The 24,395-nt window shown below is 40.4% G+C and overlaps 1 protein-coding gene across 1 annotated transcript in view; it reads left to right on the top strand.

Moving 5' to 3' along the window:
• LOC306853996 (tyrosine-protein kinase receptor UFO-like) overlaps window positions 1-24,395 on the top strand; it is an 81,843-nt gene that overhangs the window by 16,628 nt on the left and 40,820 nt on the right. Inside the window, exon 7 of the mRNA XM_079391762.1 lies at window positions 4,718-4,904. Coding sequence (XP_079247888.1) covers window positions 4,718-4,904 — 187 coding nt within the window. The remainder of the gene's footprint in view (window positions 1-4,717; window positions 4,905-24,395) is intronic.

Genomic DNA, 24,395 nt, shown 5'->3' with positions numbered 1-24,395 from the left:
GCCAAACCCATTTCAAACAAGGTTATCTTATTATATTATTGTTACCTTATAGACTCAAGCATGCATCCATTCCAGACAAGGAAGACGCTCTGATTTGAATTTACAACATTTATTTTACCAACCAAACATGTTAGAAGTACACACACACATCTCCCAAAAACGAACCCCGGCCATCGGTCCCTTTCTCTGTGTCAGACTTAACTTTGTTGTCGTCTTCAAAATAATGCCGCGAGTGGGGCTTGAGGAAGTGACGTCGCCTGCGTCTGCGCAGTGCAACCTGAAGTGAGACACCGGAAACAGAAATACTGCAAAATAATAATAATAACGCGACTAAACGAGACAAAATAACGTTATAACATTTTGTTTCGTCTCGTTTTAGCCAACGAAAATGAAGAGACATTTTAGCATAGTTTTTATTTTGTAAACCACATTTAGTCTCGTTTTTATTCGTCAACAATATTGCATTATACATTTAGTTATCGTCATCGTCACATGACCAGCATTTACATTTAGTCTCGTCTCGTTTTCGTCACGTGATAAAGGTTCGTTGATGATGATATTTAGTCATAATTTTCGTTGACGAAAGCAACACTAATATCAACGTCTATATTCACTATATTATCCAGTCTCCGCGGTAGCTCCCGTGACCTAAATTCCCAGAATGCACTGCTGCTGTGACGACACATTCCCATACTCAATATGGCCACTCAATCGCACGAAGCCCCGCCTTCTGAATGAAAGAGCCAATCACTAATTGGTAAAGTCAGCGCGTCACTGCAGCTGCTGTTAGAAGTCCCGGTTGCTATAGAAACATTCAGCACTCAGGACTGCGCATGCACACTGGCTGATCTAGTCTGAGAAATACGATTTTTATAACGCTACTTGAGCAAAAGAAACAACATTTATAACAGAGTTGTTGTCCGATTTCATTGGTGATTTAAAATATGAAATTTAATCATAAGCTTAGTGAACAGTTTTGGATAATTTGATGTTTCCCCATTCAAAGAGATACAAAGTCAATCACAAAAAAAACTGAGCACTAAAATCAAGCAACAAGGCATTTAAATCGATCAGTTATATATATATATATACATAAATGTCATCTAAACACATATCAACATCTAGACTAGTCCACTTTCAGCTAAATAACACATTCAAAAATCATATAAATCATGGGGATGAACACAGAAACTAGCCTCATTATGAAACCTCTTATTAAATGGATGTAATCTTACCTCTAGTCTCTTATGGCTGGAATACACATGATTTCTGCTCTGATTTTCCACAGATTTCCAGTCTGGAGAAGCTGATACTAGTTACCAAAGATCAGAGCCAGTCTGCAGATTTGAGTCGACAGAATCCATAGAAAATCCATTAACTTAACTTAAAGTGACAACCATCAGTTAATATTTAAAGTCTGTTTCTGAAGTATTTACAGAGACGTTCAGTGTAGAAGATCTTAAAGAGAGTACACTGAGCTTACATGTCATGTAATATTTATTAAAATGAAAGGATTTAGCTAAATAGATAGGTCATGTATTAAGTTCATACATATTTTAATATGAACAACTATTATTAACAATATCTATGAAATTATATGTTTTCTTATTGATGTCACACTGAAGCTGTGTGATTTTCATAGTAGTGTCCTTTAAGCTCACCTTAAAATAATATGAAATCTTTCAAAATTACAGCACTGTAAAACCACAGACCAGCAATAAACTGTCAATTTATGATATTATGGATGTAAAAGTACAATCCGGTAATGTTTGTGAAGTAATATATTAGCGTAGCACACAATCTTATCCAGCTAGTCAGCTAACTGTGTTCTGTAGCATCTGTTGCTAAAACTATCTTTTGGATCTAATGTAATTATTTCCCACATCCAAGTTCCAGGTTATAATATGCAAAAGTTTGAACATTAATCTCTTAATTTTACAATAAGTAGTGAAACTTACCCAAAATAAAGGCTTAAACATCTAAAAAACACACCTCTTTTGGTGAGAGTTTTCAGACAGCTTTCAAAATGTCCGTCAGACAGAGTGAACACATGGAGACTCATATCTCAGTGTGCAATGACCTGATTGACTTCAAATTACACGAGGTATATAACAACAAACACATCAATTGGTTAAGACATCAAGTAGGATAATAAATAATTTTTTCTTTTTATAATCTGAGCTCAAAAATGGAAGTGTGCTTAATAGGTACGTTTACCCTACTATTGTTTGTTTTTCACTTTACATTAATGATAATTGAGAGGCAAGATATGCTTATGCCAGAATGATTTATTTAGCATTATTTATCAGAAGCATTTATTTATTTTTAATATGACTCTAGACATTTCTAGAGAGTTTCACACTTTGTTTTTGGCTGTTTAATATTTTATTTCTGGCTTACACTTGTGTGCAACCTGAATTCTGGTAATCATTTTCAGTCAAGCAATAAAGCTTTTTTTTGGTTTGTAAAGCCAACTCTTTCATTCCTCTCTGTAGTTTTAACTGTAAGTCCCACATCCGAGAATGATTTGAAGCAGTTTAACTGCAGGTATGTGGTTTGTTTTCTGCCAGTGTTTGATGTTTGTTGCATCGGCAGCATGTTTCTGGGGCTGAGTGAGCTGTTTTCACATGTCCCGCTGCGTGTCTCCAGGTGGAGATGACTTGTGTGTGTGTGTGGGTGCCAAAGATCAGCTCAAGAAGACTGCAGACTACATGCTTATGTGTTAATGTATTAACATTCTGGCTTCAGTATACCTTACCAGAGAAGTGTGTCTTTTTTCTCTCATGCCTTAGATGAAACTACCACTTTAGTTTACGACTGACTATATTAAAATAATGTCATTAAAACCTCTGCAAAGTATGCAATAGTGCACTGTTCTCTACAGCCTTGTAATTCTTTGTATTTTTCTACAGCTTAGTTTTTTTTTGTTTTACTGGCCTTTTTTTATACTGGCCTTTTCAGCGCCGCCTTTACGCTTTCTTTTAGGCTATCCATTTTTTAATCTATTATTTTTTGCTCGCATATCTCAAACTAAATATTTGTACTGTACCAATGTCTGCCTGCAGTTAAAAAGTTATCAGAAATAATCACATTTGTTTTGCTTAACCTGTTTATGTTCAATTATTCTAAAAATAATTTGAATGTAAAAGAAAATAAATAAAAGTAATCGGCCTGAGTAAATTGTACCATTATAGAGTTGTGACTGCACAAGTAGTGTAGTAATTTAGGAGGTGAAAATACTGTGAAATTACATACATACAAATGGCAAGAAATTTTAACATTTATGAAACGTCAGTCAATAATATTTTTTTAAACAATCACACTTATACTTTTTAACTAAAATAGGCTATTATTGCATCCATATAGCCTATGAATGAATGAAAATGCATATTTTTCAATTAAAGTAAACTTAGAGAGTGTGGACTGCTTCTGGTGCTTGGAATTCTACTTCAATATAATGAGCTCCAAGAATGCGCTAAATGTCGGGCTCATGATCAATAAGTTGTTTGTAATCACCCAAATTTATTTGGCAAAATCAAAAAGCAGAAGGAGAAGGGAATTGGCGTAAGTGCGTGTCCCGCTCGCTTGCTGTGAAGTAGGAGCAGCCGGCAGAGGATTCCACTTGGCCTTAAAGCCTTCCTCAAACAGTTGAACAAATAAAACAATAATTTGCCCAAAAAGAATGATTAATTATCAGTTGAGAATTTGTTATTCATATGGTCTGGTGGTCATATGTTGTATGTATGCCTGTGAATACGGGACAAATTGTGTTATAGCTTTCATATGGAATGCTTCTTTGATGCCTTGAATACGGGCATCCATATTTCAACCCCAGTGGCAGGACAGTGCTGGCCCACCAGGAATCCTCCCGGTGCTCTCGATTAGCCAATCCAGGTTACATAAAATTTGTTTACACATAAACTTGTAAGTCACATTTTATGCTGAATATTCCTGCATTTACACTGACATCAGCACAGGATCCTGGGTAAAGGGGAAGTGATCACTTCTTTTTTGTCCTGAACAGAAAGTGAATGTCACACATTTCACTCAAGTTATCAGTGGTCATTTCCTGTGTGTCAAAACACCAAACATTCTTCTTGCCTCATTTCTTAAAATAATTGTCCAACAATAAATACTTGAAAAAAGTCTGCACAATCTCATATGCAAGATAAAAGACATTTACTGAAGAAACAAGGCACAGAGGCAAAAAAACCCCAAAAAACAGAATAGCCATTCAATATACTGTTACATGTTGGGTTTTTTGTGACTGTTCCATGTCGGGTTTTCTGTTTTCCCCTGTGTCCTAGTTCAGTTTAATTAGTCATTGTGTACACCTGTCCTTCCCAATTATCTGCCCCTTTATAAGTTCCTGTCTTTGTTAGTCTCACTATCGGTTATTGTTTCTACTATGATGTGTGTGCACTCCTGTGTCTGTATCTGCTCCTGGATCTCTGATTAAAAGAGAAGGTAATTGTTTATGCTTGTCGTGTGTTCGTTGTTCCGCACAGCACCGTAACATATACTGATTTTTTGTAGAGTGAGATTTGTTGAAGTGTGAATTGAAAAAAAGTTTCTCTATTTTAATATTTTGAATGTACAGTGTATTTGCAAATAATGAAATGGTTTGATCGTTTAAAAATCTGTTCGGCGAGGCCCTAGGAGATCTTCATCCCTGTTATAGATGTCACTAAAAAACATTTTGTTAAATATCTTTCAGGTTAAAGCGTCTGGTGAAGACTCTGGTGATGAGCTGATCTCCAGTCAGACGGTCAGCCCACCGGTCACCAGCCGTCTGATCTCGGGTCTGCAGGCCTTCAGCCGCTATGATCTCAGACTGGCCTGCCAGAGCAGCGAGGGCATCTCCAACTGGACTGCCTGGATGAGCGTCAGCACCAGTGAAGGAGGTAAGCACGTCTTCTCCAAACACTGCTGGAGAAGTGTGTTTACAGTAGAGAGATGTGTGAGGTCTGTCTCTGCTGAACTCTGAACGAGACTGTCAGCTCAGAAAGAGCAGCGAAGCAGAACGACAGAGGACTGAAGTGCACTAGGGATGGGAACTGACAGCAAGGAGCAATCAGGAATGAACAAGATGCCCTTTCCTAATGCACACTTCATCCTGAGACCTGGTGGTTTTGTAGGTTTGGGTGTGTGTTTTCTGTAAAGGTTACGGTCTGGCTGTGTTCACATCAGCACTGTGCGTCTGTCCGGAAGGACTGTGCTGGAGTTGTAGTAAGTTTTTCCATGCCAGATTACTGAAGGATTGTTTGTAGGAGAGAGTGAGGTGGGTGTTGGGTACTTTCCATAAATTGGCATTATGAAATGTCTCTTGGAAACAAGCGGCCTTGAGCGAGCTTTAACACACACAGACAGTGAGAAACAGAGACACAGCATGTTACTGTGAGCACAAGAAGAATCTGAAGCTCCGTGTTAATATACAATTTTATTCCTTTAAATGTTATTTCCTAGTGGCTGCTCCTTTCATTTATTCAGTTCATATAGACTCTTTTATGTAAAGGGGATGCATTCCACGTTTTAGTGTTACAATACTTTTTCATGTCCCAGCTTAAAACACAGATCCCACAGTAATGAGCCAATCCTACATTGATTCTTTTGTAAAGTGTAAGCAGTTCATAATCAGAACACTTATCTATTTGTCCGAGTATCCCAGTAACATTCACTCACTGGAGTGGATTTATACCTGACTAATGACACACAGGGAGTCTTAAGGCCGGGACACACCAAGCCAACGTCGGGCTCATGTCGGCGCCAGTCGGCATCGGGGCCGTCAGCGAGAGGGAGAACTCTGATTGGATGTTCAGTTTAGCGAACGAGTCGGTGCCCGAGAATTACAGCGAAAGTGATGAAAACGAGCACGTAAATGAAGGCGGTACAGACAGAAGGCTGATTAAAAGTTACGTTATCTTTCCCAATCATTCTAATATGCAAATGTTTTCATAACAACATGAGCCGCTTAAAATAATTAAAGTTATCAACATTACTGATACTAAAAATGGTAAGCAAGCGCTGCTTTGTTTACGTTTTGTATATCTGCGTTTATCTCGTATATCTTTGTTTCGGTTTCTCCTTTTGAATGAGGAATATATACTACTGATAGCTGCTGAAATAGACAGCTAACTCCTCTGACGCAGGTGCAGAACACACGTGTTAGTTTGCCATCGGCTGTAGTCTGTGCGGTGTGTTCTCATGCAGCTTTTTGGTCCGAAGCGAGGGTGACAACACCGTCAGCTTTCGTCGCCGCTAGTTCTTTGAAGTCGACTTGGTGTGTCCCGGCCTTAACAAAGCATGAGTCATTATTCATACCATTTGGTAATGCTGTTGGAAATATTTAACAGGAGAAGCATGTCTAGGTCTAGAAGGTCTGCTGCTTAGCCTGCTTTGCTGCGGCCTGTAAAACACTTAACTTTCAGTAATTTATTGATATGTCTGCACCGACACCGTCAGATGAGAAGAAAACTTGACCTTAATTAAGCTGTTGAGTTGCTATTGAGCTGCTTTACAGCTGAATCTCTTCTTGCAGCATCAACACTGTTATTGAACTGAACTCAATCAACAATGAACCGACTAAAGATGAATAACAACATTGCTGCCTATTGACTACAGCTGATTGATTAACTTCACACTATTTATCTGAAGTGATTTGAGCTGAATAATATCACTGCTGTCTTTCAGAGCTGCTTTACAGCAGAATCTGAACCGTCTCCATAGTTGAGTTTGATAGTTTCCATAGTTGAGTTTTCCAAAGCGTGGAGTATGGAAGTGAGTGGGGCACACTGCTCTAAAAGCACTCCGCTCCAGCTCCTCTCCAGGTTTTCATTTCCTTCAGAGCTCACATCTGCTCCAGAGCACGAGGATTGTGACACAAACACTGTGTTTATTGGTGCTGTATTCAAATGATGGAGGTGAAATGAGTTTGGAATCTCATGTTGTCTTTAAAAAGGTTTCATTTGTGATTATCTTTTCCTGTTTGTTCTGCTTGACTGGATTTAGTTTTCGTCCTTTTTTCGATCTCCAGTGAATAATTGGCTCACCGCTGTGTCAGTGTGTGGGACAGGCGAGACACAGGAAAGATGGAGGAGTGAAGGAGACATTTCAGATTTTCCTGGAGAGGGTTTTGCTGGACAGTGACACAGTGTTTGGCTGTACTGGGCTGTGTGTTTATACGCATGTGTGTGTGTGTCGGTGTGCTGCTGTTTTTGGTTTGAGTGTAATTAGCGTGTTTATTATGTTAGTCCAGGCTGAAGGCACCTCTTCACTCTCAAATGCAATTTTGTTTTGCTGTCCCTCTTTTCCCTTGTCTTCCAGTCTCTCCATAAGAACAATCACACATGAATTGTGTCCCAATAGGGCTGGGTTACAGTATGTGACAGTATTTACTATGCAGCATTAGAAATGTGTCATACTGTTTACACTGCAGTATATATATATATATATATATATATATATATATATATATTGCTCAGCATGGGACTGCATTCAGTTAATATAAGGATTAATTAAAAAACACAGAACAGTGTGAATCCCAAACAAGTCAAGATGAGGAAGAACTTATTACATTAGCTGTTACATTAACTCATTCATCTGTTTATACTTTTCCCATTTTTTTCTCTCTCGCACACACACACACGCGCAGGTTTTTGTGGTTTATGGGGACTCTCCATAGGCGTAATGGTTTTTATACTGAACAAACTGTGTGTGCTATTGCCCTACACCTAAACTTAGCCCTCACAGGGGACTTTGTGCATTTTTAGATTTTCAAAAAAACACCATTTAGTATGTTTTTTTTTTTTTTAAGCCTTTTGAATTACGGGGACATAGGCAGTGTCCTCATAAACCACCTTCATATTGTAATACCTCTGTCATACCCATGTCATTATACAAATTTGTGTCCTCATAAACCACATAAACATGCACACACACACACACATTTGTATTTCAAACTTAGCTGAGAGTAACACCATGCCGCTTGAGCTATAAAGATAGGGTATCACTTTAGAATACTGCTCCATAATTAATGAATAACTACACAAGAACACGAGTAACACAATATTAGCACTCTAGTAACTACTAGTAACTAACAAGAAACTCTGATTAATGAATTAGGAAGTAATAGTGCTTAGTCAAATGTAGTAGTTCTTCTGAAGAAACTACTAATTATTTGGATCAGTATTCTAAAGTGAATAACATGGTTAATGCTCTAGTAACGACTGAAAACATTGTAAGCTTTTGAGAGTGTTGTAAAGTATTGGGCAGTAATTATTCAGGTGTTACTACATCCTTCTAAAGGAATTACTAATTCTTTGGATCAGTATTCTAAAGTGAAGATCGTGATAACTCCCTAGAAATTACTGAAGTCATTGTAAACTTTTAAAGTTTTTGTAAGGTTCTGGTTAGTAATTAATTTTGTTAGATTTGGTAACACTTAAATCATTACTAGTGGGTTTCCATGATCTTCACTTTAAAATACTGATCCAAATAATTAATAGTTTCTTCAGAGGGATCTAGTAACACTTGAGTCATTACGATCCAAAACCTTACATACAGTGGTGTGAAAAAGTGTTGGCCCCCTTCCTGATTTTTATTTTTTTTTGCATGTTTGTCACGCTTTAATGTTTCAGATCATCAAACAAATTTAAATATTAATCAAAGATAACACAAGTAACCCCCGCCCCGTTAAAACATAACTGTGGTTTATCACACCTGAGTTCAGTTTCTGTAGCCACACCCAGGCCTGATTACTGCCACACCTGTTCACAATCAAGAAATCACTTAAATAGGACCTGCCTGACAAAGTGAAGTAGACCAAAAGATCCTCTAAAGCTACACATCATTTTGAGATCCAAAGAAATTCAGAAACAAATGAGAAAGAAAGTAATTGAGATCTATCAGTCTGGAAAAAGTTATAAAGCCATTTCTAAAGCTTTGGGACTCCAGCGAACCACAGTGAGAGACATTATCCACAAATGGAGAAAACATGGAACAGTGGTGAACCTTCCCAGGAGTGGCCGGCCGACCAAAATTACCCCAAGAGCGCAGCGACGACTCATCCAAGAGGTCACAAAAGACCCCACAACAACATCTAAAGAACTGCAGGCCTCACTTGCCTCAGTTAAGGTCAGTGTTCATGACTCCACCATAAGAAAGAGACTGGGCAAAAATAGCCTGCATGGCAGAGTTCCAAGACGAAAACCGCTTCTGAGCAAAAAGAACATAAAGGCTCGTCTCATATGATCCCCAAGACTTTTGGGAAAATACTCTGTGGACTGACGAGACAAAAGTTGAACTTGTGTCCCATTACATCTGGCGTAAAAGTAACAAAGCATTTCAGAAAAAGAACATCATACCAACAGTAAAATATGGTGGTGGCAGTGTGATGGTCTGGGGCTGCTTTGCTGCTTCAGGACCTGGAAGACTTGCTGTGATAAATGGAACCATGAATTCAGCTGTCTACCAAAAAATCCTGAAGGACAATGTCCGGCCATCTGTTCGTGACCACAAGCTGAAGCGAACTTGGGTTCTGCAGCAGGACAATGATCCAAAACACACCAGCAAATCCACCTCTGAATGGCTGAAGAAAAACAAAATGAAGACTTTGTAGTGGCCTAGTCAAAGTCCTGACCTGAATCCTATTGAGATGCTGTGGCATGACCTTAAAAAGGCGGTTCATGCTCTTAAACCCTCCAGTGTGGCTGAATTACAACAATTCTGCCAAGATGAGTGGGCCAAAATTCCTCCACAGCTCTGTAACAGACTCATTGCAAGTTATCGCAAACACTTGATTGCAGTTGTTGCTGCTAAGGGTGGCCCAACCAGTTATTAGGTTTAGGGAGCAAGCACTTTCACACAGGGCCATGTGGGTTTGGATTTTGTTCCCTTCATAATAATAAACTTCATTCAAAAACTGCATGTTGTGTTTACTTGTGTTATCTTTGATTAATATTTAAATTTGTTTGATATGAAACATTAAAGTATGACAAACATGCAAAAAAATAAAAAATCTGGAAGGGGGCCAACACTTTTTCACACCACTGTATATCTCAAAAGCTTAAAATGACATCAGTCAATATTATGGAGTTATGATGCTTTTCACTTTAGAATACTGATCCAAGTAGTTAGTAGTTCCTTTAAAAGAACCTCTTCAACTCTGCGGACCCGCGGGCGGGTCCAAAATGATGTAATCAAAGTTTGCCTTTAATTTTTAAAGGTCTGTCTGGACCAATAACACCATATGTGGTACCATTTGAAAGCTTAGAATCTCTATTTTATGCAGATATACATCACTTTGATTGTAACGGGGAGTCCAAGATCTAAAATGCAGATCCAAATGCAGCTTTATTGGAGAAGTCAGATGGGAGAGGTCAGATACCAGCAAACAGAACAATGGAGGTAATGCAGAGACATAGGTCAAACAGGCAATAGGTCGGGGCAGGCGGCGAGATGCAGAGTCCAATAAACAATCCAAGTCGGGGCAGGCAGAAAACGATCAATAACAATAAGCAGTCCAAGGTCAACAGGAGAAAAGTAAACATGGGTAAATAAAGACGCTCAGAAATGATGGCCGGGGCAAATCAAGACGTCGCGACGTGCTGTAGAGTGTGAGTGGTTTATATGCATGTGTGCTAATGAGGTGCAGGTGTGAGTGCAATCAGTCCCAGGAATGAGGCATGATGGGAATTGGAGTTTGAGGTGGTGTGTAACAGTTAGTGTGGTGCAAGAGTTCATGTGGTGAGTGAGTTACATCTGGTGGTGAGTAAATGCGAGTTCATGGCCAGGATTTGTGACATAGCCCCCCCCAAGGAGTGGCTTCCAGATGCTCCTATACAATCAAGGAGGGCGGTGGAGCGGAGGCGGAACAGGGGGAGGGAACGGAGGGCCAGGTCTTTGAGGAAGTGGGAAGACCGGGAACAGGGGCAGAACCGGCAGAGCAGGAAACCAAGGCGGAGCCAGAGGCCAGGTCAGGACCGACAGAGCAGAGGCCCACCAGGGCAGAGCAGGCGAGACCAGAGCCCACTAGGGCAGAGCAGGCGAGACCAGAGCCCACCAGGGCAGAGCAGGCGAGACCAGAGCCCACCAGGGCAGAGCAGAAGACCACCACGGCGGGGCAGATGACCACCAGACCCGAGCATAGGACCACCAGACCGGAGCAGAAGACCACCACGGCGGGGCAGACAGGGCAGGAACCCATGACAGAGACTGGGATCTGGGGAGAACAAGGACAGACAACACAGAGAGAGCAGAGACAGACAACACTGGGAGAGTCTTCGTTGCAGGGCAGGACGGGACCAGATTCCCCCTGAGCGGAGCAGGAGACCCCCAGAGCCAGACAGCTGACCACCACGGCCGAGTAGACGGAGCCGGAGCCCACCAGTGTGGCGTAGACTGGGCATGGTATCTCCACGGTAGAGCGGACTGGTCAGGAAGCCATGGCAGGATCAGGGATCTGGGGAGAACAGAGACAGACAACACAGAGAGAGTCCCCATGGTCACAGGAGCCGTGACCGGGCAGAACAAAGGTTCATGGACGGTCTCTATGGCCGTGATTGGCCAGGACGAGGATTCACAGACGGCCTCCTTGGCCGTGACAGGACAGGGTGTGAGTTCACAGACGGCCTCCTTGGCGTGACAGGACAGGGCGTGAGTTCACAGACGGCCTCCTTGGCCGTGACAGGGCAGGGCGTGAGTTCACAGACGGCCTCCTTGGGGCGCTCCGGAGGAGCGGACACTTGAGGGCGCTCTTGCAGCGCGGACACTTGAGGGCGCTCTTGCAGCGCGGACACTTGAGGCTCGGGAACGGCACTCCTGGCCGTGACTTGAGAACTGGATTCTCGGGATTCGGGATTGGCACTCCTGGCCGTAGTTTGAGAACTGGATTCTCGGGACTCTGGATCGGCACTCCTGGCCGTGACATGAGAACTGGATTCTCGGGATTCGGGATTGGCACTCCTGGCCGTAGTTTGAGAACTGGATTCTCGGGACTCGGGATCGGCACTCCTGGCCGTAGTTCGAGAACTGGATTCTCGGGATTCGGGATCGGCACTCCTGGCTGTGACATGAGAACTGGATTCTCGGGATTCGGGAGTAGGTGTCACCACTTCGGGAGATTCTGCAGCAGAAGCCGCCACCTCTGGAAGCACTGGAGCAGACTCGTGAACAGGAGAGGCCTCAGGAGCATATTTATTTTACTGTAACAAAGTTATTTACACGTAAATTACACTGTGTACCCCCCCCCCCCCCCCCCCATTTTGTACATTCCCTGGTGGTCATATTTTTCATATCGCTCAAATATGTCACACATGTGCAAGTCATATATCAAATGAAAGCTCTCATTCCCAACAATAAGGATCCACCGTTATTTTTATTGAATTAAAATCACCTATGCAACAGTCTTCGAATGAATCATGAGGTATAAACTAGTATTTTGTAAACATACGAAAGAAATTATTGAATATTTGCTCCGTGAGCTGCAGCTGTTAGCACAGATCGCCAAAAAAGCTATATCATCGTTTAGCTTAGGTTCTCCTCTACAACATGAGCCCATTTTCAGCGTTTTCTGTGGTTGTGTGCATGAGTAATACCTTGCTGTGCCATGTATGTCCAAAACACAACAAAGGAGGGTCATGACATTCCAAAATTCGGGAAAATATGAAAGGATCGACCTATACTACATGATAAAGACAAAATTCTTTTTGCTAGTGTTTCTGCCATCTGCTGGTATCATTTAAAACTACCTGCAGTTTGATAGAGCACACAGGGCCTGAGTTATACACTTTCAAAAACAGGGTTTAGAACAAAAACAACTAAAAGCGCCTTGTGTTGACATGGTTCATCTTAGGACAGACATCATATATAATAATATTTATCACTTACAGCAGTTTTTTTTGTCATTTCAAAGGGTTTTCTTTAAAATGACACCAAGATATTGCATTTATTCCACTGTATGTTGGTATGGGGAGACTTAAAATTTGGGTAGGCGGAAATTGTATAAAAAAGGGTATTATTCTTCCCTACAGTTGGAATAGAATAACTCTTGCATAGATAATGATCGAAACAAATTTCCTTTTTCCTGTGCTTGCTGGCATCTGTTGGAAACAAATAAAATTGTTTGCAGGGAGCTGAGGCACTCAGGGCCTGAGTTATATACTTTCAAATTTCAGTTTACAAAAAAAAAAAAAGCGCCTCTTTTTTTTTTTTTTTTTTTGTCTTTATTATAACACAGACAATATATACAATAATTTTAATCAGTTTCAACAGTGTTTTATGTAATCTCAAAAGGTTTCCTTTAAAATGATACCAAACTTTTGTATATACACCTCTGCATGTGGGTATGGGAAGCTTTTTAATTTGGGTAGGCCAAATGCAGGCGGAGTTCCCCAAAATAGCCCCAGAGTGGAAGAGGTTAAAAGCATTTGATAATGCTTGAGCCATTACTACCATGATCTTCGCTTTATAATTAATTATACATTATGCATAATTCACATTAATTATGAAGTTGTATACAGTAGTTCTTAGTAGTTCTCCAGGATATATTAAAATAATAGTAGTTATTGATTAGCTAATAGTGAACTACCAGTTTCAACTGAGCGCTATTACTTACTAAATCAATAATCATAGTTTCTTGTTATGTAATAGTAGTTACTACAATGTTAATACTGCATTAGTCACTTGTTCCTGTGTAGTTATTCATTAACAAAGGATCAGTATTCTAAAGTGTTACCAAAAATAGAAAGCTCTGAGCAATCAAATTTTCATCTGTCTCTTTGTCTTTGTAATAATCCTACAAATTTCTCTTTTTTTTTTTCTGTCCTCCCCGTTTCATGTAGCAGCTCTGTCTCGTCTGCCCTGACCTTACGTGACCTTTGATTCATGCTCGCCACAAAAAGAAAGGATGAAATACAGACATGCACAAACTGTGGGAAAAGTGAATGAGGCAGAGATGATTCTGTGAAAAAGAGGAGGAGGGGTTTGTGAAAGAAGAAAAAACATACTCTTTGCTAGTTTCCCAGAGTCCCACATTGCCCAAGGGATGAGAGAACCAGAGAGAGAAACAAAGCTGATCGCTGATATCCCAATGAAATTGATTTGGCATGTTCTGTTTGAATGGATTATCTCAAAACTGAACTTATATAATCATAATCGCACATCCACTCTTATCTACCACCATCTACTTTAAAGTGTTTGCCCAGCTACAATCTACTCAGAAGTGAAAGTAGTTCAGCTATAGTCAGGGTGAACTATATTGAATGAGTTCATATCTTTTTAAATATATAAGTGTTAGATTATGTAATTTAATCAGTATTTTTATTTTTCAATAATAATGATGGTTTTTGTATCAATTAAACCTCTCAACTGAGGACTAGCATTAAACAGATATATTTACACTGAATAAAACTTGCTAGAATGTAGCAGAGAGGCAGGCAGTTATAAACAGCAGTGTTTAGCTGGACAAAAAACTCTCACATACTGGAAAAAGTCACTTATAACTGGAAAATTTACATTATTTTTTAAAAATGCTGAGCTATTATCTTGCTCCTGAAAAAAGAAGCATAAGTTAATGTAATTAACATACTTAATTAGAAATGATACCTTTGGTTATTCGCTAAGACAGCTCTCCACATAACACTAGTGAGTGTCTGCCACACTATGGCCTCGTACACTAGATTTAGGAGTGTCAAGTGCACTTAAATACCAGAGTGAATTCTCTAAACACTAAGTTCTCTTTTGTTTCCGTTTGAAAAACTAATCACTCCTGAAATTGCGTTGTTTGATGGTGCACCACTAAAGTGGGCAGATTTGTGCTACAATATCTCTGGATTTCTAAAAAAGAAAGCATTAGGATTTATTCATATTTATTTTGTGCTTGTTCTTGTTTGCTGTTTTTTGTTTTGTTTTGTTTCTGCAAGATCTGGCAACACAAATTAATCAAGGCTCATATTCTTGCATTGCGCATAAGGAAAAACAACAGCTCTTTTCAATTCGCCATTAACAACTAGTTCTTCAGTTCGGTTTCGTAAACTGCATAGAATTATTGTAAATATGGTTTTCACTACCACCGAGATTTTCAGAAGATAATTGAGGTGTAGAATGCGGTTGTCACTCCAGTAAATGTGTGAAATGTATGTGAACAGAACAGGATTAAGCACGAAAAGGTGAATTGCCAACCGAGTTTAGCTGGAGGGTGTACGTGCCTATTTTCCTTTAAACACAGCCCCAGTCTGCATGAGAGAAACCTTTCTGAAAGCAGATTTTATACCGCATGCCACCGCAAACAGTAAACAACACAATTTGTGACTAATTGCTGTAAGACTGAGGTTCATGCCTTGTAAAGCAGCATGTGTGAAACGCTCGACTCGTTTCTTAAACACTTCAAAATTCTTGTGCATCTCAACATGTCTAGATCACATCTCCACATTCAGTAACGTAGGATCAAAACTGCAATATTTGCTTTATGATAGTGAAGCACCTTGTCCACATAATCCTAATTTACATTTCACTAATGAATATGGATGTTTTACATTTGCAGGTTTCTCCTGTAGATCCCCACCACTGTACATTTTGCATGTCTCCATTATTGGGCACACCAGATATTTACACCTAATAAATTCAGAATCCTGCACATTCATATGGGACTTTTTGTCAAGGCCCTTCCTGTTTCGCCAGCATACAGCTTCAAATCGCACCATTTTTATTTAATTTTTTTTCTGGTTTCTAACTCTCTGCTTGTGCGGGTAGTACTGTCTGCATGATCAGATCGGACTGGAAGTGTAGGAGAAGATTTCCACCAAGGAAAGTTATTGAGAGAGAGGGTTAGGCCATAGAGGAGGAAGAGGAAGGCTGAGACTTTTGACGAAATGCTATTTTCACAGCCATGAGCCAGAAACACATGTGGAAACAATCAGACGTGAAACTCTTCCTGATAACATCATCGGAGTGCTGCGCCATGTTCCTCAGCGTCTCCAACGCAGGGGCGAGGAGACTGCTTACTTACAACATAGAATAACAAAGAGTCTGCTCTCATAGATACAATGGGGAAACTATACTAAGAAATAGTTTGATTCTGCCGTTGAAGAGAATTCTGTTCTGGGAAGTTAGCACACACACACACACACAAACACTCACTCTCACACACACACACACACACACACTCTTTCACACAACTATTTCCAGACCATTACTGCAGCCGTTCCCGGTGTGCTATTTTTTTCTGCTGCTCTGGATTAGAAACAGAGACAGCGGCAGTAAAATGTGTTTATCAAAGAAACAAAGAAACTCTTAGCTGCACTTTTGCAAAATGTCAGAAGTACAAGTATGTTCAGGCTGTAATACAATGTTGCTACTCACTGAATGCTGCAGAGAACACTTGTAATAAAAACAGCAGCAGGCTTTATGCAATGCTTCACATTGTCACAGCTATTTCACATTGTTGTATGTAGTTATCATCTTGGAAATAATCTTTTTTTTTTTTTTTGTTAATTCAATTTTGTGTGTAAATAATGACAAATGTGACCCTGGAGCACAAAAGCAGTCATCAGTAGCACAGGTATATTTGTAACAATAGCCAACAATACATTGTATGGGTCAAAATTATCCATTTTTCTTTTATGCCAAAAATCATTAGGATATTAAGTAAAGATCATGTTCCATGAAGATATTTTGTAAATTTCCTACCGTAAATATATCAAAACTTAATTTTTGATTAGTAATATGCATTGCTAATGACTTTATTTGGACAACTTTAAAGGCGATTTTCTCAATATTTAGATTTTTCTGCACCCTCAGATTCCAGGGCCCGTATTCATGAAGAATTTTAATGCAAAAAGTAGCTCCTAGTGACAAAATTCTAAGAAAATTCTTAGAAATGTGGGCGTTTACTCTTAAAATTAAAGAAAAAATCCTAGTAAAGAAAAAAGTAATTCAGAAAGCATCTTAACCCTTCAAAGAGGTCTTAAGGTCAAACTTGTTAGGAGTATGGACGAGGACTTTTAAGGGGCTTAAGAGTTTCTTTAACAGCGGAGAAATGGACGAAAATGAAGAGGGAGAAGAAACGTGTTGCACACAATGCATGACAGTGAGTTAATAAGACGCTAGACATTAGTTCGTGCAGGGATCATGTTTGTGACTGATCTTTTTAAAGACATGCTAACATCTCAGACACCGCACAGAATTGCCATAGCGCCAGAAATCACTACATTAAAATATTTGGCACCTGGAAAAATGCAACCATGCAGCAGTGATGATTTGGGTCTGTTACAGCATTTATTAGGCTTATATGTCTCTGTTCATTTCCTATAAAAGACAGTAAATATGCAGGGCCGGCGCCAAGGCGCCCAAACGAGTTACTGTGCCCCCCCACTTTCCATCCTCTCCCCTCCTTGCTGAACGCGATCGATTTTGAAAGCGAAAGTACCGATAAAACAGCGCACATAATGCGATTTGCACGCTTTAGCGAGCGTCAGCAACTGCACGAGATCACAGATTGCAGCCCCCCCACCCCTCCGACACACACACACACACACACCCAAAACGTGATTTGTGTGCCCCCCCGAAATTTAAATGCCCCCCGATGGAGGTGCCCTGGCGCCGGCTCTGTAAGTATGACAGCATGGTAAATAAAGAATATATACATATATAATGTGTGTGTGTGTGTGAGAAAGAGCGAGAGGAAAAATTCCACCAGTAATTTCAAAGTGAAGGCTTATAATATACCCTACTCTTATGTAGGGGTTTATTACATTTTATAATATTAATACGTAATTTAAACAAATAGTTTAATTTAGCTCAAAGGGAATCATTTATGATTTTATAGGGATTCGAACAGAATCAGTGTTACGGCGATTCACTGAACGAGCCGTATAACAAACTCTGCACTGGATATTAAAATCCCAAATATAGTGAAAACACTATTAACTAGCACAGTAACGAAATCGACAGATTAAGGCATTAACTTGTGAGCAGAAAACACAAGATACTTCTCTTTTAAAATATAAATCAGTTTTATTTATATAAACCTAAGACATAAACTAATCTAACACATGAACACAAGCATTCACACATTCACACGTTGCAGAAAGAGAGAGAGTGAGGAAAGGATGAGTTTAAGAGAATGGAAATGTGAAATCCCAAGTTCACAGCAATATGTAATATTGCATAGACCTGAACAACCATCAATCACTTATTTAACCCTCGCTTTGAGTTTCTCAATGAGGCTAAAATTTACATTAAAGTCACCAATTCAGTATTTGGAGGCATTGCTTGCTTGCCTGTGTTACGGGGTTTCCTTTGTGTCGTCGTTGCAGACACGGGGTTCCCCGAAGTGTCTGATTGGCTGGAGGTTCAGTAGTCTTTGAAGTGATGTCTCTTGGGCGTTGGCTGAGGATGCAGAGTTCTTTCTGGTTGAAGTTTGAAACGGGTCGGAGCTAGACTTTGTAGCAAACTTACATTAGAACACGAAACTCCACGGAAAGAAAAGAAACTAAAGTAAAATAATAAAATAAAATGATGTAATGAGACTAAGTTGTTTTCTTTCTCATTATGGCACGTGGGCCAGGGCACGCTCAAAGAGCAGCACGCACGCGGTGAGAGGGACGAGAGTTGGAGAGAGTAAAAGGCAAGAGAGAGAGATAAGAGAGATGTCCTGAGGTTTTAAACTCAGCTTCTGGACCGTCCCATCTGCACGTATTGACCAATTAGGTATTGTCCTTGCTTAGCTAGGGTGTGTTCTTCACCTCATAAATCAGCCTGTTATCAGTCACATGGTCCGAATTTTACAAGCTTTGGCCAAGTATACCTTTTTGAACATGATTTCATAATAAGACTATGATGCCTTTGACAAAGAATTGATTGGAAGAAACATTCACATCATGGATTTTCGAGCTCATACATACTAAATATGCAATATTTATCTTTAAGGCTCGAGCTATTCAATAATGATTAAAAAGACATACATATTATTTGATTAAAACATGATATGTGGGTACAACATAAAAATGTCCTTTTAGGATGATTTTATGTGCATATGGAAAATAAAGTCTTTGTATAGTTCTAAGGAGAACGAAGGAATGTTCTTTAGACAGGAATGTTGGTTTGTCTTCTATGTGGGGGAGAAGTCAGTCTAAGGAAGCTTGTGAATACAATCGTGGAACCCGTGATGGCCATCTCTTTGACCCTCAGTCTTGATTATTTGCAACAAATTTGACAGTCTCCTTCTTGAATTGGAATTATCAATAAGTGTTCGTTTGTCTCAAGGTTGTAAGCTGTTTGATGAAAGAGGCTTTGCTAAGTTAGGAGTTGCTTCAGCTAGTTGGAGCTAGGACTCCGGACAGATTTATGATATCCTGTTTCTTGGAACCTCTCTTTCTGGAATCTCAGCTTCTCAGGTTTCAGTGTCCTCATGCATCTTAAAAATTGTCTGATTCAGTCTATGATATCCTACATCTCCCCCTTTCGATCGGCGAGGTGTTTAGTTGAAGACGTCGTCGAGCGCTGGAAACACAAAGGCAGAAGAAGCAGACAAGAACACAGCAAACAACAAGACAACACCTCCATGACAGTTACTGTATTGGTGCAGGTCCTCAGGTTATTTGAGGTACAGACGGTTATATTCAATTAGTCAATGTAGTTTAGTAATTTGAACAGTTCAATTTGGAAATTGTTGTTCTAATTCGGTTCAATACTTTGATTCTTCGATCAAGTTTTGTGATTAAATTTGTTTGTTCCTTCTAAGTTGTCTTAACTTAAGAATGTTCACCTTTAGTTTCTGGTGGCATCATTTGTGGTAAAATGAATTGACCTATCGTGCATGGAGCTCTCTGGCTTCCATTCAGTTTAGAGTGGCTTGCGGATATTAGGTGTGACGAGTCAATCCTAATATCAGACCTTTGACCCTTGCAGGGTGTCTAGGTGTTTCACCTACTAAAGAAAGAGGGGAAGGAAAAGTATAGGTGAAAGAAGAACAAAACAAACAAAGCTGCTGTGGGTTTTCCTAGAGTGGTTTGCAACTTATGTTGAGCTAGGATGTCCTGTGCAGCTAGGGAGTCATGTACCCTAACTTAGTGTCAGGTGCTCTACCTATGGTGAGGATAGCTGCATGTTTCTTCATGGTGTTGTATGTAACTTCATGTTATGCTCTAATGTGTATATTCTACTTGTGAGAAGAATATGTTTGTGGAATGTGTTATCAGTAGATGTGGTTACCTCTGGGTATAGGTAATGTTATGTGTGTTAGTGGTGTAGTGTAGGTGTGGTCAGATCTGTTTCAGTCTGTGTTGTCTTCCCCCTTTTCTGGTATGTCAGTGAAGACTGGCTCTCTACATCCTTGGCGTGGATGAGGGCGTGTCCATGATCTAATGGGGGTCAGTCCAGCAAGGCAGGAAGTTCTTAAGCAGACAGTCAGAGGTAGTTTGGCATGGCTGTGTGAAGCTGGGATGCAAACTTCGTCTCCTATGTTGCATTCCTCTTGTGCTGCCTTCTGGATGTGGCAGACTTTCTGACCTTCTGTGCTTTGGTGGTTGCTGTTGCACAGACGTGAATGTGGTTCTTGAAGTTTTAGTTCATTTAGCAGTTTACTAGTGAGTGATGGGTGACTGAGGTGATGTTCTCTGGTACCTCAGTTTTCATCATTGGTTGGCCGTGAGAGACTTGTTCATTCTGGGTGGTTGTTGAACAGGTGCTTGTCATCTCTGATATGGTGTTGTACCATGTGATCACCGGCCTTCCGTTCTGTCGCTGGTCACAGCGAGCATGACTCAATTTTGTAGTCATCCATGTTCAGCTTATCTTGAAGGAACTCTTTCAGTTGTTTCATGACTTGTTCCATGTCTTCTGATGGTAAGCTGTCTTGTTCTTGTGCATACTCAGCACTGTGCATGTCTGAGTGGTGCTGAGGTGGGTTTCGTTGTCGCTTACCCACACGAGTCGCCCTTGGATGAGTCAGGCGATTACCTTTGGGTGTCTGGTTAGGTTTCCAGTTGTTGTGGTTTCTTGAGAAGCGTGGCTGGTCCCATGGATTTTTCCAGCGGTTAGGCTGATAGCTGTCGTGGACATGGGGGTCACGTTCTCTGTGCTCTTGATGGAGGACTCTGGTGTCGTGATGCAACTGGGTGTCGTCCAGTGCAAAGCTTGAGTCTTTGTTGACAGAGTTCAAGAGTGTGGAGGTTGTGTTACCTTTCTTTGAGGCCATCTTCTGCTTGTTGTAGGCCTTCTGTGTTAGGTCACGCAACTGTTGGATGGTCATGGAGCCTGGACAGGCCATGACGCCTAGATGGTGGCTGACTCCAGGGTGCAGATTTCTTAGGAAGAGGCTTTTGAAGTTCACATCCTCTTCAAGGTCAGGTTCGTTGTGTGCACCGAAGTAAGCTTGTCGGAGTCGGTTGTAGTAAGCTTGTGGAGCCTCTTGTCGACCTTGTTTGGTTTCTAAGGCAGTCAAAAGTCCATGTTCAGATTCATAGTCTGTAAACTCTTTAATCAGGACTTCACGAAGTAGCTGGTAGTCTGACTTCGTTCGACTGGGCTGTCGATCTAGAAAGTTTCGTACCTCAGAACTGGATGTGGCTCTAAGGAGGTATAACCTGTCTCTGTCAGTCACATGAGGTCTCATTTCCAGATAGAAGTCGATATCTTGAAGATGGGCCTGGATGGTGTGGCCCTCTGTGGAGTTCGGGTCGAACTTGCTGATGTTTTTAGACAGCTTGTCGAGGTCTTTGATGGTCATCCCATGTGCAGCTCCGAGGTCTGCTTGGATGGGAGGTTTACTTTCGTTGACAGGAAAGAGTTCTGTGGCGAAGGCAGGTGAGGTTTTGGGTTGTGGCTCTTCGCTTCTTTCGCTGTATACCAGTTCTTGGATGTGGGACTCTGCTCTGCTCAGCAGAGGTGAGGCTGAGAGCTGTTTCTCTCGCCTTGGCTCTTGTTTCTGCTCATCAGCATGTTTAAGTTCTTTTCTGACCATGTAGAGCTGATCGTTGGTATCGTCTATTTGTTGGGTCAGATTGTCTATTTTAGAAATGTACCTTTCAAGGTGGTCTTTCAAGGCACTGATTTCAGCATTCTTGTCGCTGATGTCATGCTTGGCTTTCTCTAGGAGCTGTTCAGCATACTGGAGTCTGTTTACCAGGTCTTTCTGGGCAGCCTTTGCATGTTGTTGGTCGAGCTGAGCTGCTGTCAGGGCTGCTTGGAGCTCCTTAACTTGTTCCGTTGATTCCTGCTCCCTTTCGTTGGGTGCTTTGAGATGATCTTGAACTTTCACTTCCAGCTTGTCTATGCGGCGTTGAGCATGTGTCAGCTCCTCTTGAAGGTGGGTGACGTGCTTGTCACTCAGTTTCAGCTGGGTTGTGAAGGCATAGCTTAGAGAGCTGGAGATTTTGACTAGCTCCTCGTGGTTGTTGTTCTGGCTTGAATCTTGTGTCAGGAATCTTCTCAGGATTAGGATTATTATTAGAAATAATAACAGTTCAAGGGTCTTGGGGGTGAGGCTGTCTGTCGTGGCTCTCAGCCAAGTGTTCCCATCTTCCCCTTGTGCAAAGGGGTTTGCAGTCTGCGGCATGTTGGCACGCTCGGGAGAAGAGAGACTGACACAGATCTGTGTGGAGTAAAAGCCTATGTGTGGTGACAACTACGTGTTGTGTCAGTGATTTTGAACCACTAATGTAGTGTGGTGGTGATGACTGTGTTGGTCGCAGTGTCTAGGTGGTAGACTAAAGATGTGAAGACTTCGTCACTCTAATGAGGAAGAGGGGAAAGAGAGAAAACAGGTGAAAAGCAAATTCAATTAAAATAAACAATTCCCTTTTTTTTTCAAATGAGAAATTATTTATTAAAAATTTATTTCAATTAAATGTTATCAAGAAGGCAAACAATATTATTAAATCTCTGTTCTCGACAGATGAATATAATAATAATTCTGATATCTCTTTTTAGTCTGACAGGATTGACAACGTACACCTTACAGTTGGATCGCTCACCAGGGAGGCTGCGAAGGCAACGGTTGCTCAAAACTTCTCTATTAAAATTGATCTCAGTGTTGTATGAGATGTTAAAATTTTGATTGCGTTTTTAATGTAGGGAGGTTAGGAAGAACGATTACAATCAAATTCGGAAAGATGATTAGTCTTTTGACAAGATTGTGTATCTCATTCACTTAGAATTGATTGATGGTTCTTACAGGTCCCCACAAATGTGAAAAGTGAAGATGAAAGCAAGCAGGAGAGAACAGGAGAGAAGAGAAAGAGACAGTAAATCGAGTGGATGGTGTCCACTAGCAAGCAGTTATGCCGACTACGAGTTGTTGTCAGTTGCTCCACAACCAATCAACAAAAATAAAATTTTGGGTGCAAGAGATTTGTCTCTTAAATTTATTTGAACTCGTAGTGAGGGATAACACTGTCTCCTATTAAGGCTCAGGTGAGACAAAGTGAAATTGAAATTAAATAAAGGAGAAAATCAGTAAATAAAAATAGAAAATAGTGGCTAAGTGTATAGCCACAACAGGAAGAACGAGGGAATAAAACGCAATAAAGTAATGAGTGAGTATAAGTCTGAATAGAATCTATTAATATGGGTAATAAATCAATTAGATAGAATAAGTTTACTTAAACTTTCCAAGTTCAAGACTTATTTGTATCTAAAATGATTAGGCCCAGAAGAGAATAATAGAAGTATTGATCATATGAAATGATCTGAGGGAAATTTGAATGATTCAAAATAAATTTAAGGTTTTAATTAAATTTTTGAATTTGGCACAATTAATAATTGTGAACTAGTATTTCCCTTTCTAGTAAAATGCAAATAAGTGGTAAGAAGTGAGAATTTAGAGAAATAAGAAATAGAAAGACCAACAAGTCTATTAGTTGAGAGGTGTTTAAAGGGTTAAATCACTTTAGCTTTCCAAACACACACTGTATTAAACCACTGGAGGTTAATGCTAACTGCTAACCTTTGAGGCTAATCTTTAGCATAGACTTGTACCAGGTAAACAACCGTTTCGTTAGCTTAGCAACAGCATCGAGTTTGTTTACATCAGCATCGATGTGCTGCGCGTGCGCAGTACAAAGTTGCTCCGGAAGAAGGTTAAGACTTCCGTGTCACGATCGTAACTGTGGAAACCAAAACAAACGTTGCTTTGCCAGTACAGTTAAGCATGTTACATGAAATGTCAGCGCATTTCAACACTGTACAAATAAACAACACCGCTTTTAGTTGTTCTGCGATGTGGCGCTTAAACTCTCAGTTCGTTCAGAGTTAAACTTATTAAAATAGCAGCTTGGTGCTGCAGGGGAAACAGTACTGTATCAGAAGCCGTGCATAAACACAACAGGTTTTCTTCGCTGTTGGTTCAAAGTTAAACTTTACTTGATAAAGCTTTTAAAACTCCCATTAAAATCTCCCGG

Source organism: Barbus barbus (assembly GCF_936440315.1).
Source record: "Barbus barbus genome assembly, chromosome: 34".
In the NCBI taxonomy this organism is placed as follows: Eukaryota; Metazoa; Chordata; class Actinopteri; order Cypriniformes; family Cyprinidae; genus Barbus; species Barbus barbus.
This window is presented reverse-complemented; position numbering and strand designations above follow the sequence as displayed.